This window comes from Magallana gigas, chromosome 4 (genome assembly GCF_963853765.1).
Source record: "Magallana gigas chromosome 4, xbMagGiga1.1, whole genome shotgun sequence".
Lineage (NCBI taxonomy): Eukaryota > Metazoa > Mollusca > Bivalvia > Ostreida > Ostreidae > Magallana > Magallana gigas.
In genome coordinates this window covers 47,741,250-47,762,271 of record NC_088856.1, presented here as the reverse complement: position 1 = coordinate 47,762,271, position 21,022 = coordinate 47,741,250, and the positions used below count along the sequence as shown (strand labels likewise).

Here is a 21,022-nt window from a genome sequence, read left to right as displayed (position 1 = left end):
TCTTGCCTAAAAATCTAAAAACGAATTTAAATCTCGTTCAGTATTAATTTAATTGTGTAAAATGTTCTCCTATCCATCATGTTTTTTCTATCTGTCTAATTTTTAAGGATCCAATAAATCCCATATATGCAAGTTTTACTTTGATTTACTTTGGCCTTTGTTATTTGTATTACGTGTAAAGCAAAAGTAACAGAATGACATCCAAAGATGGCCCTTGTTGATTGTTGATGATAGAACTACTGTCAGCACTTATATAAAACTAATTTCAAGGATAAAATGTTTCTTGTTTAATATTCCACTTTTCATACACATTGTAGGAAAATAAAATTGTTATACACATTGTACAATATACCTCAAAAGACGGCCACGTCGTTAGATGTGTTTATTAACATATGCAGATTACTACGATCAAATTCAAAGCTTACTACATATTTAAAATGGACTCTATACTTCGATTATTTGTAAGGTAAGAGAACTCCTCAAAGATGATAACGGCATTAGAAGTGTAGAGTAGTTCTTTAAAATATCTTTGAAAGTTAATTCTAACATCTCACATGAGTTCATCACCACATATTTTTCTGAATATGAATTATCTTGTGCACGATAACTAGATGAAAAAGATTAAAATAATTCAGTACGTGATGGTATCCAGACGAAACAAAATATTTTGTGATTTTTAATACAATGTACATGACAATATATAGTAACAGACAGAGAGCAGGCATTCAGAGAGAGAGAGAGAGAGAGAGAGAGAGAGAGAGAGAGAGAGAGAGAGAGAGAGAGAGAGAGAGAGAGGCAGACAGACAGACAGGCAGAGAGACAGACAGAGAAGACATTCAGGCAGAGAGAGAGACAGACAGAGAACACATTCAGGCAGAGAGACAGACATATAAAAAGACAGACAAAAGACAGACTGATAGACAGATGGATGGACGGACAGAGAGAAAGTGAGAGAAATATTTTGGAATGGAATTATACATGATACATATACAAGAACAGTTTTATAATCACTATTTTGTTTGGCTACTAACTTCCAATTTTGAAACTTGCAAAATTGAGTCATTTGTTTCGACTGTTCCCAATAATAATGACATTAGTGGAAAAACTGCAAGACAGCTCTAATATAAAGCTGACAACGATGTATTTTATTTATTTTATTGTTTTTTAATAACGTATTTTCATACATGTAAAGACAAAATTATTTAAAAGACAAAAAGCCTAAATTAACAACACGAGGATCAATCATATGTAGTTTTCCTTTTTATCTATCTTTACTTTTTTATCATGATAGTCTCGATATAAATAAACTCTTTTTTTGGTAAAACTCCTGAAGATGAATGAAACAAGAGCAATATAAATATTTAATCATCAATGAGAGAGAAACTTATAAAATACATTTTAAGAAAAAATGGTATTAAATTGACAGTATATGCACGAAAACTACATGCAGTATGCAATCATATTAATAACAGTTTTCTGACATAAAACCGCTATTGGTTACATATTTACATTTTTACATCGCCGTAAAAAATAAATTCAGTCAAAACATACAATACACTCAATTAACAATTATGTTAAATTTGTAATCATATTCCATACTCGTATTTACATGTATTAATTTATTAAACATAATGTTCCCTTGCTTCTATTCGTAAAACCTCCTCAAACTATATATCTTTTGTTTACAGTATCAATCTAAATGTCGATGGAAGAAATTAATGTTTTAGAAAGTTGTCGAAAAATTTCCAGACGTCATCGACTTCCGGGCGATTTTTCGGATCAAAGTCCCAACAACGCTTTATCAGACCCATCCAATCAGCGGGCGGTTTGTGTTCAAGAGACATAGAAGGGCGTAGTCCCCCTTTAACTGCACTCTCTAACGTTCCGTATAATTGCGACTGGATATGATCTGCAGCATCAATACCGTACCACATCTCCCACATGACTATGGCCAAGCTATAAATGTCAGCTTTCCGGTTATGAATTTCTGTTTGAAGCAGAATTTCCGGTGCCATGTAAGCTGGAGAACCTGCTATGGTTCCGCCAATATCCGTAATAGATTTGGTAAGACCAACGTCTGTTAGTTTTATAATATCTTTTCCATTTGGACCCTTGGAAATCTAGAAATAAAAAGATAATCTCAAACATTTTTAATTTAATAAAAAATGTAAACAAATTATGTCTGAATGAACACGTTTTTAAAAATTTAAACACTCATTTCAAAGACTGAGTTATTCCTACTTCAAAAAAATCGCACATATATTTCCCTTATTGAATTATTATTACATTCTGCTATTTTCATTTTGCTCACGTAATATTATGAAAAAAAATTCTACATGTAATAATTGCAAGGTTGATACTTACAAGAACATTCTCGAGCTTTAGGTCTCTATGGACCATATCTTTATTGTGAATATACCGCAGACCCTCGCATATCTCCATCACCATTCTTGCCATTTCTTCCATCTGTTCCACTTGGACGGAATATATCTTTCCTACTTTGGCGGGGTTGTCATAATCTTCATTGATTATTTTGTCTTTCAGAGTCCCCGAGCAGTGTTCCATAACCATTATCCAAAAGAGTCGGTTTTTCCCTCTTACTTTTTCTTCACGCAAAGTTGCTCCGTAATAGTGTACAATATTTTCATGATCCAACTCTCTGAAATCAATAAAGAGTTAAGATTATATCATATTATTTGGAAATGTATGATTTCTTGTATGCATGTACCGACCAACAAAAGCATGCATGTACTTACCAACAAAAAACAGAAATTTACATGAGAATAATTAATTCATGGTACATCGTAATAAACCTTCATATTTACCTCATGGTACGATCTTCCAGAAGTACATCGGACACATTATTTTCCTGCAAATAGTCTTTCCCAATTTTCAATGCCACCGTCAGTGGGGGTTTATAGCAAAGAAGCTTAGCTTGATAAACTTCAGCAAATGACCCACTTCCAAGCAAGTCTTCATGTGGGTTGTAAGTTATGTCTCGCAGGCGGAAATCCATTTCCATAACCTTTTTGACGTAGAAAACGTCGAGTTGTCCCTGAAGTCTAGTGCCTGTTTGAAGAAGCTTTGGATACACCTCTCTCAAATTATGTTCGGCATTTTGAATTTCCTCCTTGATATTCTTAATCAGTTCTGCGTCAGCATTAATAAAATCGGGAATCTTTTTCGCTATGGTGTCCACACCTTTAGCGAATCTGGTCACGAATTTGCTGATTTTGATTCTCAGGTCGTTGCCATCGAAAATGCTTTCAATGTAAATTGAGATCAGTGATCTCATGCTTTGGAGTTGATTTTTTGCTACGTATGCTTTACAGACGTCTTTAACTCGTTTGTCGCTGGTGGAGAGACCCCCGACGCTGCTCATCATGGATCCCAAACTGTTGATTTTGTCTCCACTGGCCCTTGTTTCTTTAGCTCTTGCCCAGATCTGTCTCACGGGAGCTTGTTTTTTCATGGACCTGTGTAAGTCCTTGATTGCCCTGACGTCACCGTCCAACAACGCACCTGTTCAAAGCAAAAATTACATAATTTTCAGTTATTTTCACAAAATAAATTCGTCAAATTTAGCCCCAAATTATTATTATATACTTTTAATGTTAAAGCGGTCTAATTATTGCTAGTATGCCTCAGACACATATTTTTTTAATAATATATTTACAAATATCAATAAATTTATTTCAATATTTTAATCACTATTTTTAATTGAGCTTTTCATCTTAACATATCCAATCTTTTTTATATACAGTAAATCAACTTTTATTCGCGTGAGAGAAATTTTCGCGAGGTTAGCGGAACCTCATTGTTGCGAATATTTCTCGCCACAGACTAGTATTTGCCTTATAGTTATGATAAATAAAACATGTCTGGATAAGGCTTAGTCGCGAAATTTGTCGCCGCAAACCATTTCATCTCAGGTTATTTGCGAAATATTATCGTCGCGATTACTAGCTGGTTTACAGCATGTTTAGTCTTTAAGTAAATTTATCCACTTACTTTCAATTTCCTTTAATTGATCTTCGTAGACCTGACATTCTTTGTTAAATTTCACCAAAATCCTCGTCTTGATCCCTTCCACGCTCTGGTTCTTATTGTCCCAATCATCAATCTCCTTTGCTACCTTATTGCTTATAATATCACTGGCCTCTTGTGCTACTTTTTTCCAATCTTTTGAGGGTTTTGCACATTCACTTTCTTGGATATTGAACAGACTTTCGGTGAAAGTTCTGCCACGTAGAGAAGATGCCAGATCTTCGTAGAGCTGTTCTTCCTCGTGCCTGATGTCCATCTTCAAGTTTTGAATTGTTGCTTTTGCATTTTGCTCGAGGGTTCGCATTCGCCTTTGAATATCTTCGATTTCGTTTTGTTTTTTCTCACGTCCAGTCGCCGCCATGGTTTTAGAAACTTTTACGGATACTAGTGTTCTTTTCAATATCTGAGATTGGAACCTATAGTGAAATAATGAAATATTTAAATGAATTTTAAATAAGATTTATTAATTATTCATATCCATTTGATAAATCAAAATGTCTATTTGTTATAATATTTGTTATCTAAAAATAATAATGCACTCTTAAAACTCTGTAGTATGATTAAATTTACACTATATATCAACTTATCTAAGTTTGACAAGACCTAACAAAAAATTATTGCACTTCACCTTTATTTAGTTTAGTTATAAATGAAAAAGGGAATACAGACGAAAGTTAAATAAAAGGAGGAGATAGAACTACAGCCAATATATATCTATGATCCAACAATTGTAAGACAGATTCATTTTGACCTGTAATGGTTGCTGAGTTTGTTCCTGAGACTGGCGGGAAAAAGTTTCTGTATCCCGTGCACCAAAACCCTCTGGTGATCGTCAGTTCTTGTATTGTAAGAGACACCTTTCAAAGCCTTGAATAAAAAGTTAAGAGAATAGAAATCGGAGAAATCAAATGTGCATAGTAACTTTTAAAACGATTTGAAGTTTTCTAACAACATTTATTTTATGTTTTGCGTAATTCCAATCCTTATTCACATGTAATCCTTTAAGTGGAGATAGGCATTTTCAAAATCATTACCGGGGATATAATGAAATCATCATGATTATATGTATCATTCCTAAACATCTATAACACTTTATCTAATAAGTATTTAAAACTCTTGATTGCAACTTAAAAATTCAAAATTATATTTTAAAAGCCTAAAAAAATCCCTTTTTATAGAAGTTTACACAATATGAGGTCATGGCATAGTTTGACTTCATGGCAGGAAAATAAATTGAACCCAAAAAAATAAAACTGTGCTAGCAACATTAACCTAATCTTAAGTATCTAGATATTAAACATATTGCTATTAATGATAGACGCTTGAAAAGTAGGTCTCAATAGAGATGTTTTTTGACGCTTCGACAGTTATGATGATTAGAATAACTAACCTCATTTACAGACATGAAGAATATATTGCTGTCCTTCAGGCCAGGGTAGCACTGCTTTAGTTTGTAGGATGTAGTTTGCTTGACCTCCTCTTGGTCTCTTGAATCCACCGAATCTATTTTGTTTCCGATGAAGATGGTAGCGGAAGGATTGAAATCATCACCGGCGGAATTAACGACGAATCGGAGGAAGTCTCTTAGCTGTTAAAGGAAACGTTATGGATAATTATTATCTTATTAAATGTATTCATATGTAATCGTTTCATTGATTGAACGTTGGGGATCTGGAAGATGATACCTATATTCTGAAATCAAATCAATATTTTAAAAAATGTCGATTGTGCAATGGAGCGGCAGTTTTGTAAATATTTTAGGTATTATTTGAAAAAGATAATGCAAACTTGAGGGTAATAACAGATACATGCGAAAAATTACATCAGTTGCTATGAAACACCATAGTTCTGACGTTTGTTCATTATTGTTTGGCTAATATTATAGGGATGTCGATGTTGATATCGAAATTATTGTTGATCGTTTAAGCAAAGACGATTGGAGATTGTTACGCTATACTCATACATAAACATAGTCTTACCCGCCCTGAGTTTACACCTCCGGCTGATGCGGTATTAACAAGATAGATGGCGCCAAAAGATTTGGCCAAATATCGCTCCACTTGACCACTTCTCTTTCCGTGTTCTCCAAACCCAGGACTATCCACAATCACAACGCCCTCCTAAAAGAAAAACGATACCATTGAAAACGAAAATACATGTGTTTCTTACATCAGTTTTCCAATATAATACCAAACCCAAAACAGTTCAAAAGATTATATCAAAAAAACCAGTCCAATTCGGTTTTTCAAAATCAAACATAATATTCCTTACTTCTAGCATTCTGAAAGGCATGTATATTTCTATGCGTTCATACGGACTCTCCTCATCTTGGTCGGTTTCTTTGATTCGGTTTTTTAAATCTTCCATGCCTCCAGCGCCATCTATTTTTATAATTTCAGGGGCTCTCGGCTTCCTTGATGAATCGCGCCTATAGTAACAAATTGCTTCTTTTTCCCCATTTCTGGACTTTCGTAGCTCACAAATTGTCTGCGTGGCTTCAATGGCGTATACAGGAAGGATGTCAGTTTCCAACAGGAGGTTGATAAAACTCGATTTACCGGCCCCTGTGTCACCTAAAATAGTTCCAATTAGTTAACAAAAGTGTTAAATCCGTTTTGTGTTGGATATCCTATTGATCTTATTTCTTACGTGCAGTGAAGTAACTGAATGTTGAGATTTTTTGAATATCATTGCTCATTCAAAAACATTTTTCATCAGCTTTTTCTGTCATAAACCGTATTCAAATCTTGTTTCTGCAACTCAACTCAACTTTGATGCAGGTCTGTAGCTCCCGGTCTGCCGAAATTCGGTTGGCCGAATATTTTTTTCAGACCGGAAGCTACAGACCTTCAGGTCAACTTAACTATAATTACTAACCAACATACATACTGTAGAAGCACATATTTTCGTTGGGTCAAAATTTCGTTGTTTTTAAACAAACTAAGATTTCGTTGGCATTTCATTTTGTCATAATGTCAGCTCTTTGTAATCATTAATACTTGGGATAAAAATTCGTCGTGGATTTCGTTGATTTATACTGCCAAAGAAAATAACGAAATCAAATCATCAACGAATATTTCTGCTTCTACAGTATAATATAAATGTAACAGATGTAGTACCGTAGATAATAAAGACGACTACGTGTACATTTGTACGTTACGGTATTTCTGCTCTGGCAGATATCAAATGCAGAATTTGTAATACATACCTGCTACCAGAATGACCAATTCCCTGGAATCGAGTTCCTTCCTCCGCGCTGCGATATAGTTCACGAGGTCGGGGTAGGCGGTGTTCAGACTTTTCTGGTACTGGTGGGGGAGGGTGCCGTAATACTTCAGGATCTCGTCGTACATCTCCTGTAGCTTAGCTCGGTTCTGGGTGTCCAGCTGAATGGCTTCCGAAAGTCCAGCATTCGGATCCGGAGGGGGCTAAAAAGAACGTAAAAATCTTCATCCTTAAAAAGATTGAAATAATGTGCATGGTAAATGAATGAAAATGAATGTGAATCAGAATTAAAAAAAGAATGAAAGGAATAAAAGGAAGAATTGGTGCTCTTTGTACGTAATTTCTCAAATGTTTCACTGAAAGGTATTTGATGAGTTGAACTTAAACAACCAATTAAAAAGTTGTTTAAACAATTATCAGTCGAAATTGTTCGTGTTTACATGTGCATATGAATTTATTTTGTAAATTGGTGTCTGTTTTCTATTTATTATAGAAATAGGTACATTGTATTGCTTTACATGTATAAACAAGTTATAAATCGTTTTTGCTTCAAATGTTTGCAGTTCTCTACCTTCAGTCGATTTTTTTATTACTTTGGAAAAGCTCAGTGATAGTTTTAGTTGTTTGGGTCCAAATAAAATTGTACGGTGATTTACCGCAGTTTTCGTATCCCACTGAGGCTACAGGCCACAGACCTTTCGTATTTTTATTTCACTTATCCCTTCTTTGCAACTAATCAGTATAATCCGATCAGATATTTATATAGGTACTTCCTGGTTCTGAATGTTCAATTAATACAAGTACGGTTATCAATGTCGGGGTTTTACTTTATTATCTTATAACAATTTTTACTTTTTTTCAGTGTCTTTGCTTGTGATAACACTATGAATTGATTTTGTAATGTAAACTAGTAGTCTAATACATTGACTTTTTTAATACTAATATTTAATAGGACGATTGCTGAAGTATAAAATAAGGAATTATTCTTTGACAATTAAGAGGTGAGTGTGATCAAATCTAAAATAAACGCTTTAGTTTTTTTTTTTATTTTATCATCTGGATCGTATTTAGTCACCTCATTATACTCAAAGTATGATGCCTTATTACTTAAATAAAAACTTTTAAAAGTTTAACAGTATAATCGGATCTAATAATAATTAGCCAATCAAAAGGCTTTTTATGTTGAATTTAAAAAAAATAGTCAACTTCCTGTTATATAGAATAGATTCACGAATGAAAGAATGAATGAAAAAATTAATTACTAGTAATTAATTCAGTTATCACAAACATTAATTTTTCTAGTTTTGAATAATATTCATTGACAAAATATTTTTAAATCATAAAAACATCAGAACCATTGTTTTGTTTTTGTTTTTGGAATTTTTTTTGGGGGGGGGGGGGTGCTTTCTATTTTTTTATGGCGACAATTTTTTGAATGTTTGATCATATATATGAGTACCTAATGTTTATGTTGTGTTCTTACACGTACATGTATACTAAACGAATTCTTCTATTTCATTAAATTTTGAAATCTAAACTGTGCGTTTCGACATTCAACTAAAAGGTTTTCGTTATAGGTTGTGTTGATTGCAAACTCTTTGCGTCCATAGACACACGCAAATTAAATCGTTAGCTGACAATGTTTTATACATACTTTAATAATGGATATATACGTGTCTGTTTCAGTTAATGGCAACTGCATTTAAATACCCAACAAATAATATAGCAGCCTTAAATTGCCCTTGTATTATAAACTGGTTTATAGGAGGACAAAAAATTGTCATACTTCCGAAAACTAGATAATGACATGATTTTATCTTGTAAAAAAAAATATATTCATACAAAGAAAACGATGTTGTTTTTTCAACTCAGCACAAAATGAAATTGCCTACTAAGCGTGGTGCTTGAACAGCTCTCTTTTGAATCCATTCTTCCTTGACTAGCGTTCAGTGTTTAAAAACTGATAAACATATTGTCAATCATCTGTGTAGACTAAGAACAAATCTTCTTACATACGCTCGTTCAAATAAATACTGAGTATGGAAATGTGCTCGTTCTCGCTAAACGACGGCCCCGCGCCATGTTGACAATTTCATCAAATGTTAAATATCCTCACACTCGAGTCTCAGTGCCACCCTTAATGGTAAATTACGCTATTCAAATTTGTTCAAAGATTAAACGATACCATACAATCAAGCAGATATGTCCCGTGATATTTGAGGCGATGTTATTTTTTTTTTTGATAAGAAAAAAGACTTTGCTAAATTCTTCGCTCTTAATTAAAACTGACGACATCTTTTATTCTTTACAAGTGCAACATTTGTATCAAATTTCAATCGTTGCACCCTCTACAAGATTCGTCATGTAATGAATATATACAGGTTGTGCACCTTTGGACCCACAACGTATTATATTTGTTGTGTGTTGTTGTTCCAGGCTGTTTTGCAGCAGTGGTTATTTTTTGGGACAAATATGATCTAGCTGCGCAGATTAAAGCTTGGTAAATAATTAATGTGTGTGTGCACCACGTAATAATTATTCCGAAAGTAGACATCAGCATAGAAATACATATACTTTCACATTTATTGGCACAATGTTATCTACTTTCTTTTTCAACAATATAGAATTTTACGTAAATCTTTCAAAGAGTTCTTTTAAAAAATGAAAATTCCATTTATATCAAGAATAATCATGTCCATTCGCTGTTTTGAAACATTCCTTAAGAGCCCTCGCTTGTGTGACAATGCATCGTTGCCCCTTTAATCAACCGATTGATCAAATTGTTAATTAGAATATAGATCACGATTTTATTTTATTTTTGTTGTTGTTGTTGTTGTTGTCTTACCTTATTGTTAGCGGGGGCGCCCATCCTGTCGTAGAAATTGAGCAGAAGACGTACATAATCATCCCTGTTTGTGAGGGGACCCTCGTTCTGAACGTTCCACTGTTTCTTCAAAGCACGCAGCGAGGCGATGTCTGGTAACTTTATGATATCGTCCCGACAATTTATTTCCACGGGCATGGTGCTCGATTCCTATATATTTCCTCAGCCCGGTTTTCTTCTCGTCAGACGACAAGATTGAGAAAAGGTTTTTCGAAGAAAGGCTAAGAGAAAAAAAATATACTTTTTCCTCTTCTCGGTTTACACTGGCGACCAAAGTAGTGCTACGGCTCTGTGGAAGGTGTACCTTTAAAGCTCTTCCCGGTTCAAATACAAGTTTCAAGCATTGAAGAGACTTTTAAAAATAGAACAAAAGTAAGAAAAAATCCGAAGCAAAAAAAGACAGAATAGGCATGCGCAGTCGCATAAGAAAAACCCATCTTTATATAGTCAATTGCAGTTGGCGATTCTTCGCAGTCATCGCAAAACCAAGAGCGAGTTGTTCTGTGCTAAGAAAAAATGGCGAGTCCTAGAACTCCTGATATGGACACGTCCTATAAGGACTTTATGATAACAAGGCGCGGGAGCGTTGACATTAACAAGGACATGGTGCTGAGTCCGGACGCTGACTTGGACACTGTCATGGACTATGCCGACGAACTGGACGTCAGTCTGAGCGGTCTTAACACGGTGGAAGAAATGAGAACCCGAATCTGTATGCACCTGGATTTCATGGAGTCGAAGGGGAACCCAATTGAGAAGGTAACAGACTCCGTTAAAGAAAGATTTCAAAAAATTAGATATGCTTTTATTAAGGTTCTTCATTTAAGACAGGTACAGTTATAGAAGTATTATTAGAATTTGCAAAATAATTTTGAGTGGAAATAAAAAAACACACGTCAGTAACATTCGTAACTTGTTTTGATTGACATTGATTTCAGATAGTTTTAGCAGACTGTTTTGTCTCTTTAACTGATTCATCATCGATCTTTTGAATCTTATACAATTAAACGCAATCCAATGCCAATGTTAAGCGCAGAATAACAGATTCGGGAGGTAGATACAACTGTAAATAACAATCCAACAATACTATTTAGTTTAGAATGAGAACGAAACAGTATTATAATATGATAGAAGTAATTTCAATATCTCATAGATTTTTTACATTTATATAGTTTACTTGCATGTTGCAAACACTTTTGTGTGTGGGGTGTTTATTTTTTACAATTATCTGGCTTAATTATCTGGATTCATTATCTTTCATTTGTTTTCAAATTACTAGTAATTGATTTTTTTTTCGAGGCGGAGGAGGGTTGACTAGTAAAATATAAACCTATTGCTGCTTTCTTCTTTTGATTAACATTTATTAGTTTTGAAACTTTCTATAAGAGTACTGTATATGTTGTTACATGATATAATCAATCAGATAATCATTGAGTTGACAATATACACTGTACATGTCTATTGTTTGCTTCTTTTTTGGTAGGCATTGTTCTGGTAGAGGGGCTTCTGTTTATGCATTTTTATGGCGTATGTACGCAGATCTTCATATCCTTTATTTTCAAACTATTTGCCGAATATGTTTTAACATTTCTTCTTTAAATATTGTAAAATTATTATTAACATCATTAATATAAGAACGTACTTTAAAAATTTGGACTTCAAATATCTATATTTTTTAGTTATTTTCTTTTATTTACTTTTTTTTTATTCTGTGAAACTCTTGCATCATTGCAAAAATGAAATTAAAGATATTTTAAACATTTTTTTTTAAAATAATAACCAGTTATGGATTAGAAATATTTATTTTTTAAAAAGTTTTTAAACTAATAAATTTTGTCAGAATAAAAACAAATTATATTCGTAAAATTGTGAATAGGAAAAAAAAAACGTTTCTGGTCAGATTGTTTGCCCATAAAAGACCCAATTTTTTTTTCAAGCAACAAATTATCGGAAGCCTAGAATATTTTTTGGGATAAAATAACATGTATTCTAAAAAACTTCCATCATGTAATATATTATCTCGAAGCATTCTAATTTTCATCAGTTTCATTCACGTTATCAAGAACATTTTTCATTTCATTTCATATTTTGATTACAAAAGACAAAATGTCCCTTTTTAGTTTTGTGTAATATTCTTTGAATTATAAAATATCTATTAAAATAAAAAAAAAATGTTTTGGGATAGAGTCCTTTAAAAAACTTGAAAGTAATTTTCAATTGAAAGAATATTAGGAACTGTGTCGGCGGAACGTATGAATTTACAATATAAAAAAGCATGTTAAATTTAAATCACATGCTTCATTTAAATAAACATGATAAGATTCCGCTTGGCAACTGTATTTGATCTTTTATTTACATACCCATATCAGGGGGTTTTTTTTCTGTTTGTCATTAAAGCAATTAAATAATGACCTTCATTGGTGTAGATCAATATCACAGTCTCATTTGCATATTCTATCTTCCGGGTCGATGAAAAATGAATTAATTTTAGAACTGATAAGTATCTATTTGTTTTTAAGTATATAAATAAATAAGCATTTATAAGGGTTTACCTGATAAAAGATATTTTGAAGCCACTTTAGAGAAGCAAATAAATCTCTCTCTCTCTCTCTCTCTCTCTCTCTCTCTCTCTCTCTCTCTCTCTCTCTCTCTCTCTCTCTCTCTCTCTCTCTCTCTCTCGTTTATTGATTACACAATCTTACAATCGAGTCCGTCTGTACATTCAAGGACAAGTTCTGCGAAACGTTTTGGTTGAAAACATATATAATTAAAGAAAATTACCTGATCGACTGCGTTCAATTCGCTATAGGTGCACGTATGCTATATAAAAGGGGGTACGTGTGTTTAGACACAGTCTAGTATGTTATGGGATTTTAAATAAATCAATAATTTTTTTCTCCAAAAAATGTCTTGAAAGAAAAAAGGCCTACTATCGATTATAGAAAAAATATTCAATACATGTATTTCAAATTTTTGTGTAATATGAAATGACTGTTGAGTTGGGTTTTTTGGTCTCAACAATGTAATATTTTTCTTTTCAGAATTGCGATTCTATGAAATGGTTTGAATTTTTAAATTTTTAAAACAATTGTTTAATGATACATTGATTTTAATTTAAAGTAAATGAAACATATCTAAATATATGTTATGACATCATTTTGGAAAGTGAAATTCCCCTTTGTAATTTCAGAAACAGACAAAAGTATTACATTACAAAACTAAAAATACAAGAGAATGGCGGGGATTTCATTTTTTGAAACAAAGGCGTATTTTTTTTTCCATTTCAATTATTTTCTTTGAACGCTCAGGTGTAGATTTGAGGGAAATTTGGTATTGGGAATTCGCAAAATTCTTAGTCATGCGCTTTTTGTCTATCAATTCTCGGTTTTCGCCACAGTATCATCTTTACATTTTCATTCTGTGTTTAAAAGCAGCATCTCAATAGCAGTGGTAACCTTACATACCATACATATATATCCTTTCCATTATCATTGAAATCACGAAAAAGAATTCAAAAGATAAAGCATGGAAACCAGATACGATGTGTTTCGTGACGTTGTATTCAAGCAGGTTTAATAATAAAAAAATTGACATGAAAAATGGTGCAATATATTGCTCGAAATAAATCTTTTGGGGGGTTTTTCCGTAGTTTAATAACTTATTTTAAATCCTTGTTATTAGGTTTCTTTTTAATTCTAAATGGTCATTTATTTATTATAATTTTGTTTTTCACTTTTAACCAAAATTCACAATTATTTGATTCGTACAAATCTTTGCATTTAAGGAGGCTAGGTGATTAAAAAAAATTAAGTCAGATTTGCCTTACACTTTTTAACAGGATATGCTCTGCTTTACATCATTATTTAGGAGAGAGAAATTCTAAAATATTTTCTCTTTACAATTTTGAACATTTTTCTATATCTTTATACAGAACTCTTCATTTAAAGGAGGTAAAAAAAAGTCTTAAAATGGTCACTATTATCCAGTCCTCTTAAATCAATATAACCCAAAGCAATGCAGTATTTTTCGAAGAGATCGATACAAATTCTGCCTTATGATGTTTGAAGGATAACTTAGTGCAGTTTGTCAATAGAACCATTTTCAGCCATGCGTGAATTGGCATTTAAAAAATTTTGAAAGCCGTTTAAGTTTACAGACAGTTTTAAATTGTTCAATTGAAATGTTTAAAGACATAATTTGTCTTCCGGGTTCCATGAGCCTGACTTTCCACCAATCAGAAGCCAATGACGGGTGGGGTATTGTCCAGAAATAAAGAAAAGCTCTGTGGGGTGTTGAATACACACTGCATATATTTATTTTTTTTGTAAGACGATTAGCTTTCAACTGAAATGAAGTTCGTGTTCTTTATACTCACAACAGATTGGTGAAATAAAATCTCAGTCACCTAGAAATTGCTAATTATAAAACTATTTACTTTTAGCCCGTAGATACTGGTAATTGACAGTAAGCAAAATAACAAGATACCTAGTACTCCGATATCTTATTTAATGGCTTTTTAAGTTTATTTCACATTTATTTGGTTTTTCTGATGAAACTTTCACTGTTTGGCCAGTAGGAAAATTCTGAACTGGATATTGGTTCTAAATATTTTAAGATAGTATTTAAGACATTAAATAAAAGACAATTTTATTCGGAGACTTTCTTAAAAGGTTTTTTGATAATCAGTCTTATTTCATCATCATTTCTATCATCATATTAAAACAACGGCAAACAATATGTACAATGATCTCTGCCAAGAGAAAATATAATTCAAATCACAAAAAAGTATTTAGAAAGCAAATATTTTAGTTTAAATATTTTTTTTCTCTTTTTAAGGTTCTAAAGTTACTCTCCGATAAACAAGCAGACGACTACCAGAGAAGGAAAAAACTACGGGAACTCCTCGGTAAATTCAAGGATACCAACGCAAATTTCCACAAATTGTCTACTTCCGGCAGGGAACGCATCAAAGGGCAGACAACTCTGGAATCTCTTCTACAGACCGAGGGCATTACAAAGGACCTTGTTACAGATCTTACTATCAAAACCAAATACATCACCAGCGGACATTGCGTGGTAGTTGTAGCAGGTAAACTGACGTTTTTATAATCAAAGTACTGAGATTACTTACAAGTTGGTGCTACTAAACCAATCCTTGATTCTTCAATAAATGAGCACTATAAAACTTAAAATAGTAGCATGTGGCATCAATGTATAAATGGTCGATCTTGAACCTTGTCCATATTCGCATAATGATTTGACAGAGAGACCGAATAAAATGGTTGACGGTTTTGTTATTGTCATTTTTTCATACACTCCAAATATGCATTACAAGTTACACCTTATACTATTTAAGTAATTCCATATATACTGATATTTAAACACTGTAATCAAAATGTGGTACATTTTTGCATTGAAGGTGAAACAAATGCTGGTAAATCAACATTTCTGAATCTGGTTCTGGGCGAGAAGGACCTCCTGACAGTCAAAGCTGTTTGCTGTACATCCGTCATCACGCGTATATCGTATGGAACAAAGGTCTCTGTGTGCGTCCTTTACGAAAGCGGGAACAAAGAAGATGTCCCCCTCACACCCGGCATAGAAGTGAACAAACAAGTAGAAAAACTATTGTTTGAACACGACCTAACACTAAGGGAGACCACTGAGCGAACTGGGGACAGAATCGTCGAAGTCCATCTCAAAATCCCAAGCAAGATTCTAAAGGTATTTGAGCAGTTCTATTTGCAAAAGATTTTTTGTTAATAGTTTAATTTCGACTGTTTTAGATCTCTACCATAGTTTTTGTTTTGTTTTGTTTTTGTTTTTTGGGTGTCTTTTTTATTTGGGGGGGGGGGGTGTGAGTTTTGTTCCCTAATTAATGGTAACAAACCAAAGTCAAAAACCTAATTTTGGAATTGATTAAAGGTCAAGGTCAAGCTAATGTTGTGATTCTGGCTTTTGTGTAGTGTGGACTTGTTTTGGTGGATTCACCAGGAATAGGAGAAAACCCAGTCATGGACAGCGTCATCAAACGCTTTGTTGCCAACAACGAGATCCACGGATTCCTATATCTGATCAAGTCAAACAGTGGGTCGCGAGTGGACGAAGATAGGGTTGGTTTTCAACTTACATTTGAGATATACATGTAGACTCAAGAAAAAAGAATTTTATTTCTTATCAGGACAGGTCTTTATTTGAATTTTCTTCCTTTTTCAGCTCGGGGATTTGCTGAAAATGATTATAACCACCAAAAAGGAAAAGAAAGATGGCAGTGGCCTGGGGTTCGATCCAAGACTGGCTCTGTTTATATGTAACCACTGGGACGATTTGAAAAGCGAGAGAGAGGAAGTATTTCAACACATTGTGACAAAACTCGAAAAGTTCTGGCCTGGTCTTAAAACAGATCAAGTGATCAAGTTTTCAGCCCTCGAGGCAAGGCGAGAGTTGAACCAGAACGAGAACTACATCACTCCAGATTACAAGGCATTATGGGAAGGGATTCATGAACTTTTTGAATCTGCACTCGATAAAAGGGTTACATCTACTTACAAGTAAGTATGGAAAAAGAAACGAAGTTTTTAATTACATCATTCATTTAAAAAAAACAACAATACTAAAACAGTTACTTAAATCTGAATTCTTGTAAATATCAGTACGTAACGCCAGAAATTTAAAAAAAAAACAGAAGTGTGAATTCACTTGCAAATTCTATTCATTTTTAGATGGTTGGAAACCATATTAAAAAGAATGACTCATCACTTGAAGACTTTTGTACATCGCTTGGACGGTTCAGAGGAAAGTCTTCAGGAAAAACTGTCTCATATAGAATTAAAGTTACAAAGGTTGAATTCTCAGGCGGAAAATGTTTTCAAAGCTCTCTCCGATAAAATTGACAAAGCAAGTGAAGAAATCTTCCAGTCGTTCAAACAGCATTTAATGACACATCCATCTAGAACAGGAATCATAATTTGGGCACTGAATGAAACTCCCGATCCACAGAAATTCTCCTGCTGGGACGACTTAAAGATGGAAATTTACGAGATGACATCGAAAAGAATATCCAAAGAGCTGGTAAGATGGGAGGAGAAGCAAGGCCATATTCACGACATCGAAAAAACTATTCTCAGAGAGATCAACAATGAACTGAAGTTGTTGAACGACGAATTGACTGATGTGGATGACGAGCTTAACTCAGATTGTCGATCCATAACCAGCAACGACTCTGGTTATCAATTCGGAACCTTGCGAAAACGGAACTCCATTTTTGGTCAAAGTAATTTACCAAGCATGATGATGGACACAGAAGACACGGAAAACCAACTGTCAGTTCCTTTCATTGCCCAAATTCTTTCCCCTCTTGGTAACGCCCTACAAAGTTTGGTTCCCGGCAAAAATCGCATGGGGGAGTACGTAAAATATCGGACCAAAGTAACTCGTGAAAAGTCAGACCGGTATTACAATTACCTTCTCAATACGCCGAAAGGGAACACTTTCCTGCGAAAGTTTGTTGACAATTTGTTGGATCAGAGCAGAGAAAAGCTTTCAGATATTCAACAGAAGATACCTGCAATCATCAAGGCCAACAGAGAAGTCATGGAACATATTCTACGATGCAGAAAAGATACGAATGTATCCATAGAACTATATGAAGAGATGATGCATGGACTAGAGGATCTAAAACAGCAGCTGACTGAGTACGGAGAAGGAGAAATCTTTGTAGATGACTTCCGGCATGCCGATATTCAGATTTCCAACTCCATAAACCATTCTAGTAACCAGACCATCGGAATTTCCAACTTCATCGAGAAAAGTTATAATGAGAACAATGGGGCGATGACGGGCGAAACAAGAGCCCTGTGGACCATACTCCAGAATGGAACCGTCAGAAAGGAAGAAGAGAGGGAGGATACGCCAGTGTTCATCAGAATTTACATGACGTCATCAGGGGTTAACAATATCACATCGGAGGTTTCAAAACTCAGGTACAGATTCGCTATACTATAATACAATTCATCTCTTTGAAAGATGTTTGAATAAAGAATATAAAGAGGTCTGCAGTATTTTATCTCTCTCTCTCTCTCTCTCTCTCTCTCTCTCTCTCTCTCTCTCTCTCTCTCATTGCAGTTGATCTTGTCAAGATTTGATATTTGATACAAGTATCTCATTTAGAGGACTTCACACTTTAATTCTTTAAATTGTGCCAGTTATTAAATCACCTGGAGTTGTTCAAATTACTTATTCTAGTACATCTAGTACATCAATGCTCTTTCCTTTGCTCAGGTTTCTGAAACACCAACATGTCGCCGAGTTCCTTGGTCTCCATCGAGCTTACGTTGGTTTTCCGGCTCTCATCTACAAGAACAAAATGCGGACACTCCGACAATACTTAAAGAGTAAAACCAGGGACGGGAAAGAGAGGATCCGGATATTTCAGGAGACAGTGAAAGGGCTGGAGTACCTCCATCGTCGGAGATTAGTTCACATGGAGCTGAACACACACACTATTACGGTATGCTAAACATGTTAATAGTTCTACACCTTAAAATTGTTATAATAAGTGTAGTAAAAATACTTTCTTTTAAAATCATGCTCGGTCCACTGAAATCTTAAGGATTATTGTCAATTTTAAGCCTATCTTGTGTGATTATACTCTGCAACCACTACCTTAAAATACGTTCATATAATTAAGCAAATTCAATTTTAAAAATTTTCATTCCCAATTGGATTCGTAATATATGACGATTCATGACGTAATGATGCTGTTTTTCGTCATCAGCTGGACCAATCTACAGAAAGGGTCACTCTTACTGGAGCGTGTTTGCCAAGGAAAGCAAATTTCCCAATGGACAGGGAGTCTGTCGAAGTCTCTCACTTTGTCTTCATTTCACCGGAAGTGTTGAACGACGAAGCCTACCTCTCATGTGATGATGCGTACGCAGCAGGACTTTTGGCCCTGGAATTGATTTTCAAGATAAAACCTTACAAGGAATACCGCACCTGGTCGCTCGACCAGTTTGCGAGAGAAGTTAATCCGCGGGAAATGTTGAAACTGCACGAGACTCTTCAAGGCCAGCCGAGAGAAGTGTATGACGTCATGACCAAGTGCTTCGGAAAAGCAGACGACCGACCGCATATGGAGGAATTCATGAGATTGAAATTTCCGATCATTGACAGAATGCGAACAGTGGAAGAAGAAAATCCAACTTCTGCTCAAAGATTTGATGGATTCGGTGCTCCTTCTCGTGAATAAATTACTGTCTAGCTCTTCTCATATGAACAGTCGCAAATCAGTTACATATGTAAGTGATGGTATGCTGATTGTGTATTTTGAATGTATGTTGTTCTGTCTGGTTATTTAATAGAATCGAATGAACTTCAGGAAAAACCTGGGCATTGTAGCTATACCTTACTTTATGCTAGAACATACGCACAAGCTCGTACGTCAAGTCCTACAATTACTAAATTGAAAAAAAGTTAGTTAATTAGCATATCAGCAGGCCTATCGTAGAACCTTCTGCATCAGAATATGGGTTTCATATAAAAGTATTTGTATGTACGTTAGTAATACGATGTGACTGTATTTAAGTTTATTTATCTGTGATCTAGAAGAATGTGTCTTGTTTTATGTACAGAGGACCGTTTGTAGAACTGTTCCTTACACTGTTACAATAACTGTTGTGTTCATAATAAACGGTTTCCAAATAACATCAGTCTTGTTCTTACGTAAACAAAGGGTCAGGGACAAATTCCCTGTACTGGGTACATGCAAAGTCCACGTGGGCAACGTTTTTAAATATTTTTTTTTTCAATTTGAAATTTGAAATTTGAATAGGACAGAACCTGTGTGATAGTATGCAAACTGATATGCTTGCTTGCAATTGCCATTGTTGCACTAGCGTAGAATAAACACCTACCGCCATGTAGGAAAACACTTGATACTAGATGTAAAAGAAGGCATATGTTAAGTCTCTTATTGAATTATGGAAATTAAGTAAAGTTTCTTTATTTTTTATATCAATAGATAAGACCTTAAACATGAAGAGATATTTTTTTTAAACGGATTGTAGTAAAGAATTTTGACTGGTAGTACTTTTGATATAAGTGGTTTATCACATTGTTATAAGGTTAAATTGAAAGGTGCCATGTATTCACTATTTGATGATGAGACTTCCAAAATAATATAGAAGTCAAAAGCTGAAAATTTGCCTAAATCTAACAGCTCTTTTCTACAAAAACTTATATGATTAATTATCCAAACGTTTTACTTTATTCATCAATTATGCAGTAAAAAAACCATTTCTTGACCAACTGAAAGTTAAGACATTTTTGCTCTCCTACTAAAAGGCCTTTTTATCAAAGTAAAATACGTGTATATTTTACTTTCATCATGAATATGTTTTAAAAGATTGGCGCTGTTTGATCCATATTTTTTATTTAATATTTTTGAGAATTGAATGTTTTGTGCTTCACATTAATTCCTTACTTGCAATGAAAATGGTAATGTTGTTGTCAAAACAGCTATTTAAGGAGTTCAGCAGTGGGAAATGCAGATTTCACTCTAGGGGGTGTTTTAAATATCAGCATGTTATATGTCTTGCTTTACATAACCAATAATAATTAATAACAAGATAAATTGAAAACGTAGTTTATCCTTGCAATTGCTATTCTGCTTTCCGGTGTTAAAAAAAAACTAACCATCCATCAAAGTGGAAAAAACATGTACCAGTCAATCGGGTTATTATTTTCTGTTTTTTACTATTTTTCTGAATATAAGAAAAATGGTTTATTTTTTGCTAAGTTTAATGTGGAAGGGCCCAAAAATCTACAGAAGCGCAGCGAGTACGCGCAAAAAGGCAATTCTAGAAA

At 34.1% G+C, this 21,022-nt stretch overlaps 2 protein-coding genes across 2 annotated transcripts; one reads left to right on the top strand and one right to left on the bottom strand.

The window, feature by feature from the left end:
- Positions 1–1,141: 1,141 nt before the first annotated feature.
- LOC105328791 (dual serine/threonine and tyrosine protein kinase) lies at positions 1,142–10,476 on the bottom strand. The gene is made up of 10 exons (XM_011429802.4): positions 10,118–10,476; positions 7,256–7,475; positions 6,319–6,620; positions 6,027–6,167; positions 5,438–5,635; positions 4,799–4,914; positions 4,012–4,463; positions 2,826–3,522; positions 2,365–2,659; positions 1,142–2,120 (listed from the first exon to the last, which is right to left on the bottom strand). Exons 1-10 carry the CDS (start codon positions 10,292–10,294, stop codon positions 1,716–1,718), a joined length of 3,003 nt encoding a protein of 1,000 aa, XP_011428104.3. The 5' UTR covers positions 10,295–10,476; the 3' UTR covers positions 1,142–1,715.
- Positions 10,477–10,608: 132 nt separating this feature from the next.
- Positions 10,609–19,861, top strand: LOC105328790 (uncharacterized). Its single transcript, XM_011429801.4, has 8 exons — positions 10,609–10,915; positions 14,993–15,245; positions 15,576–15,880; positions 16,123–16,269; positions 16,373–16,707; positions 16,879–18,138; positions 18,437–18,665; positions 18,933–19,861. The coding sequence occupies exons 1-8, from the start codon at positions 10,673–10,675 to the stop codon at positions 19,404–19,406; spliced, it is 3,246 nt and encodes a 1,081-aa protein (XP_011428103.3). The 5' UTR covers positions 10,609–10,672; the 3' UTR covers positions 19,407–19,861.
- The last annotated feature ends 1,161 nt before the right edge of the window (positions 19,862–21,022 follow it).

What these genes read in the sequence shown, in the direction of transcription:
- LOC105328790 (XM_011429801.4), top strand. Translation starts at nt 10,673, where the DNA reads ATGGCGAGTCCTAGAACTCCTGATATGGACACGTCCTATAAGGACTTT. An exon ending in CGCGAGTGGACGAAGATAGG is followed by an intron (nt 16,270 to 16,372) that starts GTTGGTTTTCAA and finishes TTCCTTTTTCAG; the next exon opens with CTCGGGGATTTGCTGAAAAT. An exon ending in TGAACACACACACTATTACG is followed by an intron (nt 18,666 to 18,932) that starts GTATGCTAAACA and finishes TTTCGTCATCAG; the next exon opens with CTGGACCAATCTACAGAAAG.
- LOC105328791 (XM_011429802.4), bottom strand. Translation starts at nt 10,294, where the DNA reads ATGCCCGTGGAAATAAATTGTCGGGACGATATCATAAAGTTACCAGAC. An exon ending in CTGGAAGATCGTACCATGAG is followed by an intron (nt 2,660 to 2,825) that starts GTAAATATGAAG and finishes TATTGATTTCAG; the next exon opens with AGAGTTGGATCATGAAAATA. An exon ending in TAAAGCTCGAGAATGTTCTT is followed by an intron (nt 2,121 to 2,364) that starts GTAAGTATCAAC and finishes TTTTATTTCTAG; the next exon opens with ATTTCCAAGGGTCCAAATGG.